The sequence below is a fragment of the Mauremys mutica genome, chromosome 5 (assembly GCF_020497125.1).
Source record: "Mauremys mutica isolate MM-2020 ecotype Southern chromosome 5, ASM2049712v1, whole genome shotgun sequence".
Lineage (NCBI taxonomy): Eukaryota > Metazoa > Chordata > Testudines > Geoemydidae > Mauremys > Mauremys mutica.
The window spans coordinates 56905158-56928940 of NC_059076.1; the positions used below are offsets into that span (position 1 = coordinate 56905158).

The window sequence follows — 23783 nt, forward strand, 5'->3', positions numbered from 1 at the left end:
TTTGAAAGCTGATGGAGGAATCCAGGTATGTAGGACACTCTAGGCAGCCAAGCTGTATTAAGATGTTCAGAGTCCATAATCTTTTCCTTAATTTGGAATATAGACAAATAGTGGCTGTGGGTGTTGGGATGAATCCTTTTGCCAACACTCATATATTTCATAATTTCAATGATTCCAATATTCCATTATTCTAGACAGCTTTCTCAAAGCTGTAGAAGTACGACCCAGAGGTTGGAAATGAGAAATTAAGTTTCTGGTATTCAAGCCTCTCTTCTTGGGCCCTAATCTCAAATTCTGGATGTTTATTTTTGTGTGACTGCTCATTTTCTCTCTTCAAGTGACAGCCTTGCATACTCTGCCACTGTCTTACTGAATCATAATGCTTCTACATGTTTGACTGGCCGCCATACATACTGTGCTGTCCATATAACTTAAAAAAAATGCTTTAGCCTTCAGTATGCATTACAACTTGGCATATGCTTTGGTACTGGTCTAACATACTGGGCAACAAGTGGCCCCTGTGAGAATACAGATCTTATATAGAATTTAAAATCTTATATTTTAAATGAATTTTATCTTGAGAGACTTTAAAGTAATGTCCTTCTATCATGGTGAAAAATTTCAGGAAGACAAGCTGTTTAACCTACAGCCCAGTTTCAATATTACTGTACGTTTTCATTTGCAAGAGAAGTGAGGGCATCAAATTTATTTGTATTACATTTATTTTGTTGCTGGATGAACGATTGGATGGGTGACTGTTTTTTTTGCTAGGGTTATTTAATTTAATTTATTTATTTATTTATTCCTGATCAATTATTTGTATAGGAGTTTTGGTATTGAACTTTCTGTAAACTGATGATATAATGTCTGAATGAAAGGTCTTACGATGACAAGACTATGCCTGCTTTCTTAAAAATGGTTTTATGTCTGGATTTTTTACTATTTATTTTTGGTGGGAGGAGGCAGACTTTCAGTCTGCTGTATGTAAAACCCCTAATACTTTTAAAATTACTGGTTTAAATGACACTTTTATAGAACTGACGCTAGCTAAGGATGACCTAATTCAAACCTGACTGGACCAAGTCGAGTGGCTTCAAAGTAGGCCTTGCACCTGATCTGTCCAAAAATCTCAGAGGGAGGTGCTGTAAGGATGAATAAGTTTGGAATCAGGAGTAAGGCTGAGAAGCTTTACCTTTTGAGTCAGGAAGCCATCTGAGGGAAGACTGATGTTCTAGAATCCATAAGACTGATTGCTTTAGGGAGAGAAAGTGATGACATTGACAAACTGGCCACTCTAGCTTTTGACCAGTCTTTCCCTGCACCCTGGTAGTGAGAAGCACTAGACCAGAAGAAGAACACTGTGCTTGGCTCCTTGACCATGGTCCCAGCTCCTACGCTGCTGGAGTTCAGAAGACTGAGAGCTGAAGAGTTTGCAAATGCCATGTTAACTTAAGCATTTTATTTTTCCTTTTTTCTAATTTTTGGCTATTATTATTATTGATAGAGGGGAGATGACAAAGCCTTTCAATTTTAGGTTGTGAAAGTGTGGCTGTGTGCATGTATGTGCATGAGCACTCAAAGTCTACATAGGGAAGGCAAGAAAAGAAAGTCCCCAAGGTTTAAATAATCCTAAAAATTGTCTGAAAGATATTAATTGAAGTATGTTCTATGTTCTGTATTTGAAAGTCCTGCGAGAGATGTTTCTTGTCATATGTAGTTTCTGGTAAACAGGAGCTGAAAAACTTTTGCTTATCAAAAGATATTTGTTGGTCCTGTAATATCATCATTAGTAGGGAGAGGAGGAGGAAAGAGTTAGCAACATATAAGAGAATTCTAAGAACGAAGTTTAATTGGTTCCGAAGTTGTAGTTTAGACATTAGATAATTTGGTTTCAGTAGTAAGCTGTTAGCCAGCTCTAAGTCACAGATTTGATTAAAGATGATAAATTATTTACTTGGGGTTTATACCCAAATGGACAGCCATCTTCTTAGAATCCTCTTTAGAACTTATAAGGACTAACTACGTAACTAATTTGATGATTTAACTCACTTTATTAGTTAAACTCCAATCCAGTGTTGGTTAATTTGGTTCTGATTTGATAGTTCTATAGTTTTATTTTTAGTTTAATATTAGTAATAATAGGCTAGCTTTGGTGATGTTTTCTTGATTGTATTTTTGTTTATGAGTTTAAAAAAAAAAAAGCTGATACTGAGTCACATTTATTTCAATAGGAAACAGGAGTCCAGAACCTTTGAGAACCTGGGTGGATACTGGCAAATCAACCTAAAACCTAAGCAGCACTTTTTTGTCCCTGGCAGTACACACAATTAATCATTGGTGCTCACAATATACAGCTTTAAAACAGACATGTAACTGCAGAAGATGAGGCATTACCCCTTCCAGGATATGGACACAGTGTGAGTCACAAAACATGGAGAGTATTTTTTTCTTGAGAGTCACTGGATACATGTTCAATATTAAGAAATTTGTCACACATGCTCTTATCTGTAATAATATAAATTGGCGGAAAAGAGGAAACTCACTAATTTTTTCTCCCCTTCCATTATTTGAAAGTCCCATTTGCAATCTTCATCATTGCTGTGGTAATTTTATTATAATCAGAAATCTGAACATCTTTGTAGAACAAAATGTATGAGCAAGCAGTGAACTGTCTTCAAATGAAACAATGAGATACACAACCAGAGTAAAGAAAATGATTAATTTTATACAAATTGTCCAATGGAATCCAAAAATGACTGTTAGACTTAGAGATCAATCTTAGGGATATAGTGAGAATTGATTTGATTTTATATCATTTTTCAAATTTCCTTACAATAAGCACCTTGGAAGAGGGTGTTATTTCTCTTGTAGACTGCATCTTGGCCTTAAGAATATGCCACCAGTATTATGGTATCTTGCTGTAGCACTAGTAGAGGTAGTGGTAGGGATAGAGGTGTGAATGTGTATTCTCACAAACACTCAATGTACACACCCATATATATATATAATAATTATATATTACTATACAATATTTTGATTGACCGGTTCTTCTACTCTTTTGCTTTGTATCTTCTCTAGTCTGGAGGATGAACATTGTAAGCCAATAAAAATTGCAGCATATTAAGCAAAACAAAAGAACAGCAACATACCATCTAGAATTCTCAGGCTTCTTTCTTGTGATCTGGATTGCAATAAGAAAACAGAGTTGGACAAATATGACTCCCTAGTTGCCAAATTGGAAAATGGAACAAACATAACAGACTTTGGTGGTCTTAATATGTGTCCACCTGGTGTGCTGAACTAGCAGCTGTACTTCATTGCTATTGGTCTTCATTTTGGCTTTTCAGTAATTTATTACATTAGTAGAAGATATTATGACACATTTTCTTGTTATACGAAGTCTTGAACTGAATAGTGCACAATGGTAAAAAAATGATTGAGCAGATTGTTGAAGTGGAAAAAAGGCTGCATCTGCATCTGCAGGCTGAGGCTGCTATTATGTAACTATATTGCTGTACTGGTTTTTAAGTCCCGAGTATATTAATCCGAGTGCCAACACTCAGAATACTTAATGATTTCCTGTTAATTTTCTTAACTGTTTTTTTCCCCCTAATTGCTTTGAAATGAAATCAGAAGAAATGGGGATTCATCCAAACAAGAGATTTGCTGTAGAATGCATTGATCTATGACCCTTTTACATAAATGAAAATAATGATGCTTCCATAGAAAGAGAATCCACAATGAAAAATTCATCTGGAGAGAAAAGAAGAGTGATCTTCAGTGTGCTAATAATTAATCAATTATTACTTGATTAAAACTTCACTGTGTTCAGATTGTGCCCACCATATGAGTGAACAGTGTGTGTGTACATCCATGTGTTTTCATTGCTTGGGTGTGTAAGGGATGAGTGTTGGTGTTTTGAAGAAATGGCACAATAAGACGGAGAGTTTACTCACCTTGTGCAGGACCTGGAGTTCTTCAAGATGTGTCCCCCTGAGGGTGCTCCAGTAGGTGCACGTGCCCCTGCATCTTCAATCAGAGATTTTTGTTATCAGTTCCTGTTCTGCCTATGCATGCCTGCTACACATCCTCGTGCCCTTTACCAAGTTTTATATAGAGGCTGCATAGGTGAACTGCTCTCAGTTCCTTCACTACCGCTCACAGAGGTAACTCTGAAGCAGAGGTGAGAAGACCAGGAAGTGGTATACCCACAGGGACAAGCCTCTCGAAAAACTCCAGTTACTGCACAAGGTAAGTAACCACTGCATCTTCTGTGGGTAGTGTCCCTGTGGGTGTGCCATTTTAAGTGACTCCCTAGCAGTAATCCTTTAAGGAGGTGGGAGTTTTGGAACAGAGTCCATCACTGAAGAAAGAAATGCATTGTCTACTGCCACAGCTGATCTTGCAGCGTGAATTAAGGCATAGTGGTCACAAAATGTGTGCACCAAGGACTGAATATCTTTGAGTAGAGATAGATCATAGACTGTGATCTATTAGTGTGTGAAGTCCCTCTTGGGGAGGTGTAACCTCAACAAAACCTAACAGACAACATTACATCCAGAGATCCACTTAGCAAGTCTCTGAGTGGTGATGGCCATTCCTTTAAATCTGCAATAGGAACAAACTGACTAGGAGTCTTCATGAAAGGTCTAGTCTGTCCAAGTAAAAGGCTAACGTTCTCCTAATATATAGTGTATGAAAAGCAGACTCTTGTGCAGACTGATGCGGCTTAGGGGAAAAAAACGAAAGGCTAATAGTTTGGTTGCTATGAAATTCAGAGGACACCTTAGGTAAGAACTTTGGATGACGTGATAAAGATACTTCCCCCTTGGAGAACCAAGTAAAGGGAGGGTCTGCCAAGCCCCCATCTCTCTAATCTTTTGAACAGAAGTGACAGCTGTCAAAAAGTGTGTCTTCCTAGACAGATGTAGCAGTGAACAATGTAGCTAATGGTTTACAAGTTGTTTAAGAACCAGATTAAGATCTCCAAGTGGTGTAGGGGTCTCATCTGCAGAAAAAAATCGATAAGCCTTTCTAGAAATGTCGCTGTGAGAAATTTCCTACTGGCACAAGGAAAACTGTTATTGATGCTAAATGAACCTTGATGGAACTCGTAGAAAGGCCTACATTTTTCAATTCTAACAGGTAATCCAAGATTGAGAGAAGAGATGCTTGGACAGGAGAAAGATGGCGTCGGTTACACCAAAGGTTATATCCATTTCTGAAGATAAGTATCTTTAGTAGATTCCTTTCTGCTATTTAACAGTATTTTTCTACTTCCAATGAACATGTGGTTTCTAGTCCTGAGAACATTGAGGAACCAAGCTTGTAGCTTCAGGACGTACAGACTGGGGTGCAGTGTCTGACTCACCTCCTGAGACAACAGTTGAAGTTTGATTGGGAGCTACCATGGAGGGCAAGAGGTGAGTTTGATGAGATAAACCAAACTTGTCTTGGCCAATGAGGCACAATCAAAATGACTTTGGCTTGGTTCTCACTGCTCTTGAGAAGGACCTTTAAGCGCAAGGAATTGGAGGATAGGCATAGAAAAGACCCTTTGCCCATGTTATGAGGAAAATGTCTCCTAGAGATTGGGGATTGAGTCCTCCTCTGAAACAGAATGTCCTGCACTTTGAGTTCGCTGCTGTGGTAAAAAGGTTGATCTCTGGAAATATCCAAGCTAGGAATATTTTGTTGAAAACTCAAGAGTCCACTCTCATTAGTAATTTAGGGAGAAGTGTCTGCTCAGATCTTCTGCAATGGTGTTATATATACCCAGGAGCCAAGGAGCCAAGAAGACTATCCAATTGGCTATACACCAGTTCCAAAGCTTTATCACTTCAGTGCAGTAAAGAAGAACGTGTTCTACCCTGACGATTGATACAATACATGAACCTATGTTGTCTGTCATGATTTTGGTGGACTTGTGTTTGAATAGGGGAAGAAAGAGGAAGTAAGCATTTCTGACCACCATTAATTCCAACAGATTGATGTGCAAACTCTGTTCCTATTGTCATCATTTGCCTTGGATTGTGCGAGGACCCAAATATGCTCCCCATCCCAAGAGGGAAGTATCCAGCGTTAATAGGATATAGGGGGATTCTGGCTGCACGGGATTCCTGCATAAATTTTGGATGGCTTCATCTACCAAGTGAGTGACTGTAGGACCTGATTGGGTACAGACACCTACTTGTTGAGACTGTTTGTTGGGTACATAAACAGTCCTGAGCCATCCATGAAGACACTGAAGATACAGCATGGCCTTCTGTGTCACAAAAACACAAGCTGCCATGTGCCACAGCAATTGCAGACATGTCCTTGCTGGAACTTGAGGGTACAGCTGCACTCTTTGTATAAGGTTCTTTAGAGCAAGGAACCTGTGGTGAGGGAAACAAGTTCTACCAAGTTCTATTATTGAATCCAGAAGAGTTCCTATAAAGAGAATTCATAGTGTAGAGGTCAAGGGCGATTTCTCAAGATTTATCAGCAGGTCTGGACTTCAGAATAGTGAAATAGTTGTTTGAACTGCCAACCATACCTCCTGATATGACCAATCCTTGAGCAGCCAGTTGCTGAAGTAGGGAAACACAGTTATTCCTACATGACGGAGGGAGGCAGTTATGACCAGCATGATTTTTTAGAACAACCTTGGGGTGGATGACAGGCCAAAAGGTAGGAGCTGGTACTGCCAATGATTGTGATTGAAAGTGAAATACAGAAATCTTTTGTGAGAAGGATGAATCGCTATGTGTAAATAGGCATTTTTGAAGTCAAGGATTGCAACCCAGTCCCCTAATCCCAGGGAATGATAGCTGCTAGGGACACCATCCTGAATTTCCATGGTTTCAGTGGTTTGAGGGCTTTATGCAGCCCTTTTGTCCATTTTCACACCTTAATGTACCTTCAGTGCTGACTTGAAGACCCAAATGTGGAACTGGGTGCTACAAATGGGGCACACTCGGACAATTGCTCTCTTCATATGGCAACCTCTCAATATAATACTAAAAATTGTGGGGGGATTTACATTTAAAAATCCACTCAGAGATGTATATTGCTCATGAGCAGTAATGGAAAGGTTTATCTAGCTTATAAATACTATTCCCACAAATGTGCATTTGTACACTACATATTTAGGACAGTAATAGAATAACAATCTGAACAAAGAATCCGTAATCAGGAAAGTATTACCGTCAGGGCACTAATCATACTAATGGGTAAACAATAAGCGTTTGTATCACTGTAATCATAAGAAAAAAATAAGTTGACTCAGTGACTCCCCTATCAAAATCTGTCACTTCATAAGACGCTGTTTCTCCAGCCACCTAATGGCCATGACAGTTTAGAGGTACACTTTTGAGTGCGGAAATTAGTGGGAGCTTTTTGCAATGCTGGTTTTGAGAAAGTCAGTAACAAATGTGTGGTTTTCTTTGTATTTCCCTCTTAACAGCACAGATCAGAGTTTTCTTAGCTCTGAAACATCCTTTTGTTTATTTGTTTTTGAAGTTAAATAAACAGACAGGCAGGTCAGTGCCTTATTACTGAAAGAAGTTGTAATATTTTCTTTTTAATGATGTCCAAACAAATTAACTGTTAAAAATAAACAGCAGGGTAGCACAGTAGGAAGTGGAATTTAGCAAGCTGGAGATCAAAAGGAATTAAGTGCCAGAGCTCTGGCCTATATTCCAGTAAAAACTGATTTGACTTAATAAGTTTAATGAAAAAGGGTATTGTACTGTGTGTGAGATGCACCCCAGTTAATTTTTTTAAAAATATGGGAGCACATATTTCTTGCTGATGTCCATTCACTATGCCCATGAATACATAAATATAAATTGAGTGTTTCACTTTTCTTTTTTAAACCAACATTTATCTGCAATTTATAGTCAAGCATGCTAGCTGGAGTTACACACAAAAAAATTGCTAGCAACTGCTATTTTTCACTCATCTGAAATGTTCACTCGGACCTTATTTTCTCCATTGAGAAGAAAAAATGCCTTGATAATTTTGTTGCAATAACTTCGTCTCAACAAAGTTTGGAAGTGGTTTTTAGGAACCCGATAACTCACCCCATATCTCTGTATATTTGTCAGATCTTTCTCCTATATGCTATCTTTTTTGAAAAATCCCAGATGTTAAACGCATTGGTGAATGTTATTTACTGGTATTTAGGCAGGTGATTCTTGACTCTTCCCAAGGTATTGACAGTTACCTTACATTTTATCAAAAGTTCCCAAGAAGTGGTATAATACATTTATCTAAATATACAGAACAGCATTTCTCTGTGCTAGAGCTTTCAGACAAGCCATTCTTTAGTTAGTCTTCTTTAAATGTAATAATGATTTGTTCTTTGCATTCCAAATACACCAAGGAGAGTGTGTGCAATATTTTTTCTTATGGTGTCTAATAACCTGACCTGGACTCATTTCCTACCCTTTTAATTGTTTTACAAGTCCCTTCCCTCTCTTTCGGTCAGATATCAATTTAAAAAGATGATGCTGACCATCCTTCTATAAAATCACTTGTTCTCTGTGTGTTTGTATATGTAGCTGCTAGGGTGTTTCACGGTGGGGACAAAGAGATTTAATGCAATCTCAAGTTTACGGAGTCAGTGCAGCTCAGGTAAAGGCAACCTCTTGCCTTATCTGTCCCAAATCGCTCAGATCTCTCTTCTCTCTTGGAGACTATTTTATGATTATATAACTAGTGTACCTGTTCAGCTGCCTCATTGCTGCATTGTAATCTGTGTTTTATACCTCCCTGTCACTCCACAAAAGACCGAAGGGTCATACACGCGATTGGTCAATAAAATAGGCCGAGATTTTCAAGGGAACCCAAGGGAATTAGGTGCTTAACTGCCATTATTGAATGTCATGAGAGTTCAGCACCTTAGCTCCCTTTGAAAGTCCCAGCATAAACAAGTGTAAGCTCATCTTTTGGGATTCTTGAGCCTTGGTTGATACATGTAATACAGTAATATTAAAACACTCCAGAACAGTCACTAGAATCCGGCTGGATGGTTTCTCGCCAGATACATGTTATATATCAATGTAAATCTGGCCTCTGTCACAAGACACAGATGAGTTTGATACATTTCAGTCTTCGGAATAGAGCCCATGTCAGGTTACCTGACATGTTAGCATCTTTTGACAGACATCATCACTTATCAATATCGCCTAAAGTTATGGTCTTGTTCTGGAAAATGTTAAGAGCCTTATTATAACAATTTGTTGAACTTGGAGCTTTCTGACCTCTCCCTTGACTCCGAAAACCAGAACAGTATTGAACAGAGTGAACTCACATCCAGATTGAAAATTATAAACATTTAAGATTACGTGACTCATCTAGTCCAGGTGATGAACCTGTAAAGCAGGGGCTTCAGTGATAGGTAGCTGCTGAGGGCCACATTCTATCCTTACACCATAATGGCTTTAGTAGTACAACTGATGGCAGAATTTGGCCCTTAGTTGCTACAGGTAAAAATTTCAAAAGTGCCTAAGCCCCACTGAAAGTCAGTGACTCCTAAGTTATTTAGGTGCTTTTGAAAGTTTTACGTTACATCTCCCTTTTAAAGTTACAACTCATGACAAAAGTCACTCAAGGCAAATATTTTTGTGTGTGCGCAAATTCATTGTACACTAAAGTACATTATAATCCATTTATTATTATTGCTATTGCAGTAGTGCCTAGGGAACCCAGTCATGGATCAGGGCTCCATTAAACAAAAACATGTTTGTTTTCATATTTTCAAAGCAAAGTCAGATAATGTGGATACTTTCTGACTACTCTATAAAAGCCTGATCCTGCTGTTAAGGGTCACATTAAATAATGTGATAATTCTCCTTTGAGTAATGACACCAAGATCAGCCCTTAAACTTTTTTTCCATTTTGAAACATTTTAAGCTTTTGATTGAACAAAAATCTCTAATGTGCGATACAATTTAAAGGGCAAATTCTGCTGTGCCAGTCAGGGCATATGTGTGAAATTTGTTTTAATTTTTATCCAAGTCAGCTATGTAAATTGCATTACCATGTAAATTACAATGATTGCAAATTAGTCAAAAAAGTGCAAGCAGAAATCCCCAAGGACTATGTTGAGAGAAAACATTGGCAGGATGGGTCACTAATGAAGGGGAAGGATGAGACTGAAAATACAAACTTGAAGACAAAATACACCTACTCTTTCTTACATAAGCATTAACCATCCAAAATCAACAGTATAAAACTGATGTCAAACAAGTTTCATTGTTCAAGTTGTATTTCAATCCTTAACGTTTGTAGCCAGCCTTGCCCCACCAATCCCCTGTCCCCATATGGTAGCTTTAACACTGCCAAGAGCTAACAATTATATGAAATATATAACTGCACTATCTTGGCTAGTCCTTAAACACCATTTCTTATCCTGATTTCCTTAGGGACAAATTGTGTCCCTTCCTCTGCAAGTGCCAAAGGGCCCTCTTGTAGCAGAATGAGTGTGCAAGGGATTGGGCAGGGTTTGAGAGCCCACATTGAAATAAATGGGTCTGCTCACTTGTGTAACGTGAGCGAAATGTGGTGATTTAGCAAGGATATTGTGCACCAGGAGTTACAACCTGTTCCCCTTACTCTTGTTAATAGTCTCACTGAAGTCAATGGAACTACTTGCATGAGTATGACTACTCATGTGAGCAATATGAGCAAGACAGAGCCACAGATAAGGCTCAGTTACTCTGCTATTGAAATGAGTGGCAAAACTCCCATTGATTTTACTGGGAGCAGGCCCATATTGTCTTCAGTTAATGCATATCATTCCCAACACTATCAATGGGGATTGCACTACAGACCAAGGGCAGCTTTTGGTTCAAACAACTCAGATAATTTGTACTTCTATTTATATGCATCCAAAAAGAATTTATAAAAGAGAAAGTGGCAAGAACAAACACTTTAATTTTGTATTATCTTATTACAACCTTTTAGAAAGATGAATTGTGCTCCCTTTTCTATATTTGTTACATTCTTTGTCATGAGAAACCACACATCATAATCTCAGTGGATGATAAAGTCTGTGCTGTGGCAAAGTAACATGTAAAATAAAGAGACTCATGTTTATTAGTAATGAACAAAATTCCTAGACTTAACAGCCATTTTATAACATATGTGACAAAGTTCTGTCCTTGACTCAGTGGGTCCTGCATTTCCTGGCAGATTTTGCTAGCCTCAGAGGCTCACTGTGACCCTCCACGTAGCCCTTCTCTAGAGGCAAGGGACACAGCTTACTGAGCCAACAAGGGAGGTGAGGAGAAGCAACCCTCCCGCACACAGTCTCTGTTGTCTCCCAGTCTCAGTGATTAATCAGGGAGGGGAGTGGGGAGCCCAGGCCCACCCTCTACTCTGGGCTCCAGCCCAGGGACCCTAAAATTAGTAGCTATGGTAGCTGACTTTTTTGAAATAGGATGTGTGCAATTCCCTGGGCCACTTCCCCACAGCTGCCTCCACTCAATATTTCCTTCACTCAGGGCCTCCTTCCTTGCACCTGATATGGATTTGAACTGCTTCCCTCCTCCTCCTCCTCCTCCTGCAGCAGCACTCCCTCCTATAGCTCCCAACACCCACACCTCACTGACTAACTGGGAGGCTTTTAACTAGTTCCAGCCAGCCCTTGATTGGCTTCAGGTGTCCCAATCAATCTAGCTATCTCCACTGCCTTCTAAAAGGATCTTAATTGGCCCCAGGTGTCTTGATTAACCTGGAATAACTGCCATTTGGTTACCATGGTACCAGGGATTTGTTTAGCCTGGGGCTAACATACCTGTTCCTCAGTACTTTACTGTAGCTGCCTGGTTTTGTCCCATCACACATATTACCCCAACAACCACTGTAAGTTTCTGGCACTTTCAAAGGGTAGTTAAGAAACTTGCAGATAATCTCTCACTGGATTTTCCAGTGTATAGAAACTAAACAAGAAAATTGTTTTATTGTGGAACTAATCATATTATTTAGGAATGTGGAAGACAATTTTTGTTAGCAGAGAAAGCAACCATTTAATATCCTGTAATCAAAACAGGATAAAATAAGATTTCCTATTACATTTCAGCCAACCATGGAGGACTTACCTTTCACTGTGAAAACAAACCACATAGCTTCAGTCATGGAGGAAACAAATTAAGTATCAACTAAAGCAAACCTTATTTATTTCCTTGAATCTAGAGTCCAACAGGTGGCACTGAACTGATGGACTAAAATACCAATCACAGCACAGGTACTCAATTGTTTGAATTTTTGGGGTTCCTTATTGTGAAAGGAAGTTCATTCCATGTCTATCACATAGAATAATTCCCCTACAGGTCAGCAGTGATACAGATCTTTTTATTAATTATGATTAGCAAATACAAAATCTACCTTATTCTTGAGTGAAAACTGTGGTAAATCTGGGGATAGGTAAGAAATATTAATCCATTGTCATTGGTGTTATTACTACTATATCCTGGACATCCTTGGATGCTACAAGCTCTTAGGGTGACCAGATGATAACTTCAAAATATCGGGACCGCCGCAGGGGGAGCGCCTTTTCAATTGTTATACTCACCGCGTCCGGGTCTTCAGTGGCATTTCGGTGGCGGGTAATAAATCTTGCTGCCAAAGAAAGAAGTACCCGTCGCCGAAATGCCACCGAAGACCGTTAGCGACTGAAGGACCTGCCGCTGAAGACACGGACGTGCCAGGTGAGTGTAACAATTAAAAAGGCGCTCCCCCTGCCTCTCACCGTCACCTAAGCAGAAAAACAACAACAAATAAATAAAAACTGGCCACCGTGAGTTAAACAAAATGTTGGGACAAATGGCGTTCTGACCGTGTTTCGGTCATGACGTGGGACAAACTGCTCAATATCGGGACAGTCTCGATTTTATCGGGACATTTGGTCACCCTACATACTCTCTCAGAGCCTGATCTTGGAAAGAACTCAGCACTCTCAGCCCCCATTGACACCTATGGGAGCTAAAACCCGCTTAGGAGGCATTCAGCACCTTACAGGATCTGTTATTTTCATGAAAATGAAAAATGAATATCAAACACAAAAAAGTCAAACATAAAAAATAAAACTCACATTTATTTAAATAAAAATATACACACAGTGTACAATGGATATGGCTTACATACAGCAACCAAACAAAAATGGTAGTTCCTGAAGTACAAAGATAGGAGGAGCTGGGGTAGCCTACCTATGCTTCAGTTTCTCTGAATAAATACACATTGTGGGCTAAAGCCTGTTAGTCTTGCTTGTACAAGTAGTCACTTTGACTAAAGAGAGCAGGATTTGTCCATTACAATTACATAAGAATAGCTACACAAAAGGAAAACAAGTACCATAGTAACCTGTGATTATACAATTAACTTTCACAAAAATTTGAAAGTCAGGCTGTTCTTCATCTAATTTTAAAGCACATAAGGTAAAACTATATGCATGCAAAGTAGAAAAATTACAAACACCACCACCCAGATGCTAATACTCACTCACGCTAAGGGAAGGCAATCTGAGCTGCACTGTCACCCCCCCACCTCCCAAAAAAACAAACAAGCCCCCCACTCACTGCATTAGCTTGCCCCGTCACCATTCTTCCCTCACACACTTCTGGTGTTTTCTGTATGTGCTTTTTGGAATTTGGGTATGTGATTTCACAAATAGGGGTTTTTTAAGGTCCTGAGTCCCAAGCTTGTGTGGGTGAATGCAATTTTTCAGTCTTGGATTTTTGGTAATATACTATAGCCTCCTTTTAATTTGCTACATTACTTATTCAGACGATTGTGTTTGGCAAAAGGAAAAAAATAAAGATATTTTAGAATTTACAAACGTTTTAGAGCATATGCTGCGTTGTCTAGCATCACAAAGCAAATAACAGTTGATGTGTTAATCAGTGGTTTTCAAACTTTTGTATTAGTTACCCCTTTCACACAGCAAGCCTCTGAATGTGACCCGCCTTCTGAATTAAAAACACTTCTTTATATTTAACGTTATTATATATGCTGGAGGTGAAGCAGGTCTGGGGGTGGAGGCTGACAGCTCACGACCCCCTATGTAATAATCTTGTGATCCCTCTGAGGGGTCACAACCCCCAGCTTCAGAATCTCTGTGTTATATGATTAAAGAAAAACAGAATACCAATCAATACTCTAGGCTACTGGAAAACCATTTCTCTTGTATATGAGGAAGCAATTTTGTGATAATTTTAAAAATATTTGATCTTCCAGATCCATTTGATTTTTCCCTTTTAAACAATAATAATTTAAAGCTTCTTTTTTCTGCAATTGGAAACATCTGCTTGAATGCATAGATCTTTTTTAAAATTACAAAGTAACAAAAGGCAAGATGCAATTCATATCTGATGTCACTGCCAATACAACATGTTCTCTCTTTATGGCAAAAAAGCATAAATATAGAAACTAATGGGTTTAAGTTCATAGCAGAGTCACCTGATGCGAAATAATTCTAAAATTGCCTCAACCAAGTAACTTTTTTATGCTGAATTTTTTCAGTGTAATCTTTAACAATTACACCTTATGATGTTTAATATGTTCACCACTTTGAAAGAACTGATCACAGAATTTTTCAAACCATCTCTTAAAACTGAAAATAAAAATCAACTTATTTCCCGAAGTATAATAAGAGTCACACTATATGCTAACAAATGTAAACACATTACGTTCTGCATTTCTTTGCAGCCAGGCACCTAAAACATCAGTGGTGATTTAGAATATTGCCAGCCAGGCTTTAATTTGCTTTAAATAACAATTTTGGTTTGGATTGATTTGTATGGATTTAAAGAGGGCCCAAAATATATATATTTTATTGCCTCCTGCTTACAATTGAAGCCTAAAATCCAGACATTAAAGTTCATAGTGCAAAGAACTTTTACTGATGCTGCTTTTGTTGGCTTCAGCCTGCTCTTTATCTTGCTGGTTCATTACAGTACACGTAGTGCTAATTTTTCATCAATGCACACAGCATCATATAGACATAATGAGACAATGGAATTACAAATGTTCTCTATATTCTAATCATTTCATAAAAGCTAAACTATAAGCAATAAATATTAAAAGTATATTCTTACCAAACTCCCCGAAAGAACACAGAAGAAAAGACCTGCCTGTATGACAATACGTCAGACCTATGCATATATTGAAGAACAGAAGTTTTACAGATATCACTGAGAAAATATTACATTAAGGTTGCATTTAGCTTTCCCCTTTTCTTACAATTTCAGCTGGTTTGCTACTTCCATGCTAACCTATAGTACAAAAATTACACAAGTAGATAACAGTGCACTATGCAAACATTTAATGTGGGTAGCACTTTTTCTCAAGTTTCACTGAGTCAAATCCTGCTGATCTTATTTAAGCAAATAGTACCAGTGACTTCAGTGGGACTATTCACATGAGTAAGGCAAGCAGAATTTGGCCTTAAATGCCAGATACACTTCAAACATGGCTGCTTTCTATCCCTTGAAAGACTGGCTCTCAAAATAGAAGCTTTCAATCCTTACAAAAGTTTTTACAGTGCAAAGTCTGAACATTATAGTGAGTCTGCCATTAAGAGAAGCCAGTTCTCTTCAATAATACATTAGCAAATGGTACAGTTTGCTCATGAAAATCAATTTGCTCAGAATTACTCCTCCAATATGCATTTGGAGCCCTCTGTTAATCCTTCAAGTGGTGTGCAGGGCTTTGGGAAGGCCCTCCATCCTGAATTGGTATGTTGTAGTTGGTAACAGCAGCAAAGGATTATTTGTATTCATAAAAATCCAGGTTGAAGAATATTTAGTTTTGCATCCATGATTAGCTAACAACTCAGTTTTGGAGACAGATCCTCAGCTTTTGTAAATTGTCATAGACCCAGTGCGGTCAATGAGCTTGTAACAATTCACAACAGCTCAGGATCTACCCTGTGAAATCTAAGTCAGCGGAAATATTTCAACAGAAAAGGGTTTTTCAGCATTGAAGTAGCAATGTGTATGCTTATACACTTGAAGCTGTGCCAGCATGTTTTCTGTGGGTCTTTGAATCTGTAAATACACCTCTACCCCAATATAACGCGACCCGATATAACACGAATTCGGATATAACGCAGTAAAGCAGTGCTCTGGAGGGGCGGGGCTGCGCACTCTGGTGGATCAAAGCAAGTTCGATATAACGCGGTTTCACCTATAACACAGTAAGATTTTTTGGCTCCCGAGGACAGCGTTATATCGAGGTAGAGGTGTATTTGTTCCAATCAAAAACTTGGCATGTAAAGCTTCTGCTTTGCCTAAAAAACCAACAATATTTTTTTTAAACACCCAAACACTATTGTGCCCAGTTCTGTTTCACTGCAGAGTATTGTGTGGTTTTTAAAAATATTTGGGTAAACAAACTGGTAATTTAAAAACAACAATTGTGGGTGATTTTCAAGGTTAAAAAGTATGTAAAATAATGTTTATTACAGCAATTTAAGCCCTTGTTTGCATGACTCATATAGCTTCATTGTTTAAAATGACATAATTAAACACAATATGTTCAGAGTGCAGTAGTAATTCAGAGCCAAAATATTTTTAAAATGTCACAACATTATGATTTAAAATCTAGAGACAAAGATCTTGAAATATTCCTTTCCCTTTCTATAGAATTTAATATGGATAAAGACAGTGGGATTGTAGGAAAATTACTCAAAAACCTACAGAATTTAACAGAGAATAATACCCCTGCCATAGAAATTTGCAGATTGGTTTAAAAATACTATAAAAAGCTTATATTCTCCAGTAAATTCTATAGGATTGTTTTACGGAGATGCATGAGAAATGCAGGCTCAAGCCCCTAATGTATATATTCAGTAACTTTTTTTAAACTGTAAACATAACTAAAAGAATGTTGAGATCACAGCAAATGTGGCAGCTAGACTGACAGGATAGATTGTAGCATTCCTACGAAGACTTTGGTTCAATAAATCCAAATTAAGACTTTATATGGCTCAGTTCTGTAATGGTTAAAAATCCATATACAAATACAGATTTATAAGTTAGAATGCAAAGGCTGTCTCCGTTAGTAAATTATATAGTATTGAAAGGAATGCAAGCCCTTCAGTTCACATCTGTCTGATTTTATCTCCGTAGTGTATTTATGGAAGATGCTGTGACAACTGCAAAAGGCTCTTTGTGGTCTACTGGGTATTTAATATATAATAAAAGAAAATTCTAAATACATATCCAATGATCAACCAAGACAGTGCCAAAGAAATCATACGTATGAGTAAATCATAAAAGTACCAAAATATTATTTAAATGTCAGTATTACCTGCTTTGAACAAGCTGTTCCAAATTCACTGAGTACGTTTATAGCATGGGGGAAATCCTGGCCCCACTGAAGTCAATGGGAGTTGGGGCCAGGATTTCACCCCATATGTTTAATAATTGTTCCAAGGCCTGATCTTTCAAACATTTAGGAACACGTGGAAATTTTACTCATACGACTGCTCATTTTCCTCATTACATGTGCATGTTTTCAGGATTACAGGCTTAAATATATATTTTATTAGTACAAAACACATTTACACAATGTATCCAATGGATTGAAAGGGGAATTTTATAGTTCATTATGCCCCAGTACTTCTGTGAATTCTATACCAGCAGGGGTGGGTGTGTTAACCACGCTGTCTTGGCCAAACTCTGATTTTGGTAATTACACTTTGTCTACGGTATCTTAAATTTCCAATGGCATTTTACTTGGATAAAATTCTTATCTTCCTGCCCTAAATATTTTATCTGCAAAGTGAAGGTGCTATACAAAGGTCAGTCATCATTGAGCGATTTTGTGTTTTGTTTTGTTTTTGGTTGGAGCGGAATGTAATTAACAGATGTGATTAAAAACCCTGTGATGTCTAGAAGATAAATTTAGGAGTGACACAAGCTGGCAAAAGCACTAAAATTCATACTTAAGGCTGAAGAGTATCCTTTGCCTACATATTGCATTATACATGTGATAGAAAATCAGCGAACTAGCCACAACGTAGCAGATTAAGGAGTACTTACCCTTATTATTATGCTTATGTTGGGCTTTGTGCTGTATAAAAATTAACAAAACTGTACATGTAAGTAATTCCATCCTAAAGAGCTATGTTGCCTCTAATACATAGGAATCATATCACCCAGCACCAAAATGAAGCACAGAAACACTCAGTAAAGTCTAAGGGGCAAATGTGGGTCACTTTACTCATGCTAGTAATCCCTCTGACTCTACTGAGACTAACAAATAAATAAAATGAGTAGGATTTGACTCTAGCACAGAATGCCAAGAATAATACATCCAACCGAAACTGCAGAGAGGCAGAATGCAATTACAAATTACAATCCGTAGTTACTAAAATTACATTATGTAATTACCAAACTTCAAATTACAATCTGCAATTACCAAGCTTCTATAGAGAAGCAGAATGTAATTACCAAATTTAAATTTGGCCAGCAGACCGAGATTAACATGCCTTGCAAAGAATGCAAGGTGGTCTTTGACCACAAGGGACCAGGATCTCTGTTTTACGCCTGACGCAGAAGACATCACCTCCAGCAGGATGGTGCCACTTCACACACAGTACTCAGGTACAGCACCAGTACAGACTCACAGTGCCCCCCTATGGACTCACTAACATCAGTTCCTACAGCAATCTGCATTTTCCTTTTTGGTCTTCCATCAAGCTACTTATGAGGCCCAACTCCACTACTTTACAGAATCTGGTTAAATTACAGCCTAGCAGTGAGGGCTGTATATACTTGGTTTTGAGACCACTCAAGTATTAATCAGACAATAATTGAGGTTTTCTTTCATAATAACGGACTACAGTTATTTTAATTTAAAACAGATCCACTGATAGCTGACCAAGATAACTCCTACTTTTGTTACACACTCCCAATTCATGACACACAAAGAGCAATTTTTATATGATCTAATTAGCACAGATGTGTGTTTCTTATTACATTATAAAAACTTAGGTATCAGCTTTTCCATATGTCCCCTCTGGTGGTCTGTAGTACTTTGGGAAAGCCATCAGCTGTATCATGTTGAATGCATACTTTCTGCATTTGATATTCTTCAGTACATTCTCTATACGGCATCCTTCTCTGGTGAAAGGGGAAAAAGTACAACTTCATGAAACACAGAATAAATAAATATGTTTTATTTCTTCATTGCAGAGTTTCAGCAACAGTTGAAGTAAAAATAACAAAAGGTTCAACTCTACATTTTTGTTTTTCCACAAGTGATGATACATCTTACAAAATTAAATCCAAGGCCAGCCCCAATACAGTTATTGCCCTCAGAAATAGATGATGAGAATTTTATATTTGCCCTTAAGGTTTAATTAAAGTTTAGTAAATTTTTTTAAATAATTTATTTAATTTTACATTTTCATGCTAACTTTAGAAGTATACTTGCCTTTCAAATCCTTCACCATATTCCTTCATACTTTTTACTGTACATGTTAAAGTCTACATGTAGCCCTAAATATGCAGGTTCTAGGAGTAAGGCATTTCATTAAGTCTGGCCCTATAGATTTGTAAAGGAAATTTTCATATCTAGTTTATTTCAGTATGTTTAGCTTTGCAATGAAAAAAAGATAAAATGGCTTTCCAAACAGCCTAACCCAACTCTCTTCTTTACAAAGGAAGGATGCTTGTTCACATACAGTACAAAAGTCACAAGTGCCAAAGTGGTGCATCAAGACACAAACAAGACTTAGTTAAAAAGAATATAAAAGTGTCTTGAAAGCAAAAGCAGCAAACGCAACCAAAGCAACAGTTACAAACAGGTTAATTTAATTACAAAACAGAACTCATTCTACCTCCATTAGTTACTTGACAGAAAAGGTTAGTTGAAGCAATGTAGTAACATAACCTATTTGTTAAACAAAACGAAAGATTCCATCAGCGAATAAACAACAATGAAAGTAGCACAATGAAAATTAATCCAACAAACTGTCCCATCCATTACTCTTGGCTCAGGGTTAGTTTGTATTGTGCAAAATCACTTTTGACCTTTTTAATTGATAGACTGAATAGGAGTTTGGAAACCAGGGGGTGGGGTTCAAGCTTTCAGGATCCTGTAATTTGTCCGATATAGAGACACTAATATATATATATGATCTTTCTTTGAGCTAGTTAAAGTGGGAAAACTTTGCCATGAACAAAAAGAGGAAATTAACTCACTTAATGCATAGTATACGTCTTAGATTTCAGAAAAAATAAATGAAAGCACTATACAGTTTAGACATTTGTATCCTATAGACAAATCCTGTGGGTCTGAAAGTGTAGAAATATTACAGCATAATTCTTTTATTTTTAAGTTAGTTTGTTACTGTTTGTAGAAAAGAAAGGAACACAAGTGAAGTTTATTGATATTTGGCTAATAGTAAAGCAAGACTTAAGATAAGCCACACAACCAGCAAGTGTGAGCTGACAAGCAGCAAGGCGACAGGATAGAAGTGACGAGAAGTTGGCTTGTTATCAGTTAGACAGCCTGTCTCAGGATCATCCGACTCATTCAGTGCTCCCTGGGTTTGTCTGCTGTTAAACAGGGGAAGTTAGGAACAAATAGAATAGCATTTAAATAGCAAAGAAAGCCAATACTTAGGTATTCTGACAACAAAGAGACACTAAACATGGCCAACTGATTTGGCGGATTTATGCTAAATAATTCCAAACATTTTACTCTGTTCTGCACTCAAACGGGAAGCACAATGAACTAGCTAACTAGCTGTCTATTATTTTTTTAAAAGTTTTAAAAGTGTGTAAGTGGCATTCACAGATTTGAGGCTCTTAATAACAAAAATGAAATGAGCTGGACTGTGACTAAGACAAACACATGAATTGATATGCAGTGAAATAAATGAATAAATGCATAGCTTAGGAAAGGAAAACAAAACCACTATGTCACAATGTGACACCAGGCAAAGTGGTGCTTACATTTTTTTAGTCCACTCCAGTTTCACTATCTGCTTCTTGTACATGGGATCTTTTTGAAACAATTAAATTATTTTTTATGTTTTTGGCTCTTTAAAAATAATTGGAATAAATTTAACTCAGCAGCACTGTTAACTCAACCTTATGAGCTAAATAAATACTGATATCTTTAATTCAAAGGTCAAGGACAATGTACCTTGTTCAGTCAAATCAACTGTGGGTTAATTTGTACAACAGTGAGGTTCTTCTGAGTCTTTAAAAGTTGTATTGTCCTTGTATTAGAGCAGTAAGGATACCTTCAAATGACTTTTAAACATTTCAGTTGTAAAGTTGGTAGCTATTCAAGATATCGTCTATGTAAGTGGAATATGTAATACGGACACGTTAGCTAAACCCTTCAACCTCATTAAAGTTATATTTGCATGTGCTCAAGACTCCTGGTAAGGGCTTTCCCTTGGACAAGCATAACTGATACGGTTATAAATGGAATTAGCTCTTTTGCTATCACCAGAGATTACAATTATTCTGACAGCAGTTTCAAGGGAAATGGCTAGATGGTCAAGAAAAGCCAGATGTGTCAGATTGCACTGGAGCATTTTTCTGCCACACCTGCCACTAGTACAGGGGTCGGCAACCTTTTGAAAGTGGTGTGCCGAGTCTTCATTATTCACTCTAAGTTAAGGTTTCGCGTGCTGGTAATACATTTTAACGTTTCTAGAAGGGCTCTTTCTATAAGTCTATAATATATAACTAAACTATCGTTGTATATAAAGTAAATTAGGTTTTTAAAATGTTTAAGCGGCTTCATTTAAAATTAAATTAAAATGCAGAGCCCCCCAGACCGGTGGCCAGGACCCGGGCAGTGTGAGTGCCACTGAAAATCAGCTCACATGCTGCCTTCGGCACACATGCCATAGGTTGCCTACCCCTGCACTAGTATGTCGTTTATCATGAAAGAAGATACTGAAAAGAAAATACAAGACCATTATGGCACTACACTGAGTGGAGTGAAAAGACTGCAGCTGTTGCACCATCCCTTAGAAAAGTGCAGCATGCACTCCTGTTTGCAGCTGGCTTGTGCAGATGGATAGCGAAGCCAAGTCCCTGTTTCCTTATTGCCTTATTAGAGAGAGACACGGTGGGTAAGGTAATATATTAGCTGGTCCAATACAAGATATTACTTCACCCACCTACACTAACATCGGAACAAATCAACATACCCTTCGAGCCCCGACCAGGGTTATTCTATCTACTACCCAAGATCCACAAACCCGGAAATCCTGGACGCCTCATCATCTTGGGAATTGGCACTCTCACTGAAGGACTGTCTGGATATGTGGACTCTCTACTCAGACCCTATGCCACCAGCACTCCCAGCTATCTCCGTGACACCACTGATTTCCTGAGGAAACTACAATGCATTAGCAGCAAAGAGTCTTGTGGCACCTTATAGACTAATAGACGTTTTGGAGCATGAGCTTTCGTGGGTGAATACCCACTTCGTCGGATGCATGCATCACATGCATCCGACAAAGTGGGTATTCACCCACGAAAGCTCATGCTCCAAAACGTCTGTTAGTCTATAAGGTGCCACAAGACTCTTTGCTGCTTTTACAGATCCAGACTAACACGGCTACCCCTCTGATACTTTATACAATGCATTGGTGACCTTCCAGAAAACACCATCCTAGCCACCATGGATGTAGAGGCTCTCTACACAAACATCCCACACACAGATGGAATACAAGCTGTCAGGAACAGTATCCCTGATGATGCCACAGTACAACTGGTTGCTGAGCTCTGTGCCTTTATCCTCACACACAACTATTTCAAACTTCATGACAATATATATCTCCAGATCAGTGGCACCGCTATGGGCACTCGCATGGCCCCACAATATGCCAACATTTTTATGGCTGACCTGGAACAACGCTTCCTCAGCTCTCGTCCACTCACGCCCCTTCTCTACCTATGCTACATTGATGACATCTTCATCATCTGGATCCATGGGAAGGAGACTCTGGAAAAATTCCACCACGATTTCAACAGCTTCCATCCCACCATCAACCTCAGCCTGGACCAATCTACACGGGAGGTCCACCTTCCTAGACACCACGGTGCAAATAAGTGATGGTCATATTAACACCACCCTATACCAAAAACTTACCGACCGCTATGCCTACCTTCATGCCTCCAGCTTCCATCCCGGGCACACCACACGATCCACTGTCTACAGCCAAGCACTGAGGTACAACCACATCTGCTCTAACCCCTCAGACAGAGACCAACACCTACAAAATCTCCACCAAGCATTCTCAAAACTACAATACCCGCACGAGGAAATAAGGAAACAGTTCAACAGAGCCAGACGTGTACCCAGAAGCCTCCTACTGCAAGACAGACCCAAGAAAGAAACCAACTGGACTCCACTGGCCATCACATACAGTCCCCAGCTAAAACCTCTCCAACGCATCATCAGGGATCTACAACCCATCCTGGACAATGATCCCACACTTTCACAGGCCTTGGGTGGCAGGCCAGTCCTCGCCTACAGACAACCTGCCAACCTGAAGCATATTCTCACCAGTAACTGCCCACTGCACCATAGTAACTCTAACTGAGGAACCAATCCATGCAACAAACCTCGATGCCAACTCTGCTCACATATCTACACCAGCAACACCATCACAGGACCTAACCAGATCAGCCACACCATCACCGGTTCATTCACCTGCACGTCCACCAATGTAATATACACCATCATATGCCAGCAATGCTCCTCTGCTACGTACATCGGCGAAACTGGACAGTCTCTACGGAAAAGGATAAATG

The 23783-nt window shown here is 38.5% G+C and overlaps 1 protein-coding gene across 1 annotated transcript in view; it reads right to left on the bottom strand.

Moving 5' to 3' along the window:
* Nucleotides 1–13066: 13066 nt before the first annotated feature.
* The window catches only part of INPP4B (inositol polyphosphate-4-phosphatase type II B), a 516678-nt gene continuing 505961 nt past the window's right edge, over nucleotides 13067–23783 (bottom strand). Inside the window, exon 27 of the mRNA XM_045019298.1 lies at nucleotides 13067–19115. Coding sequence (XP_044875233.1) covers nucleotides 18983–19115 — 133 coding nt within the window. The 3' untranslated portion in view covers nucleotides 13067–18982. The remainder of the gene's footprint in view (nucleotides 19116–23783) is intronic.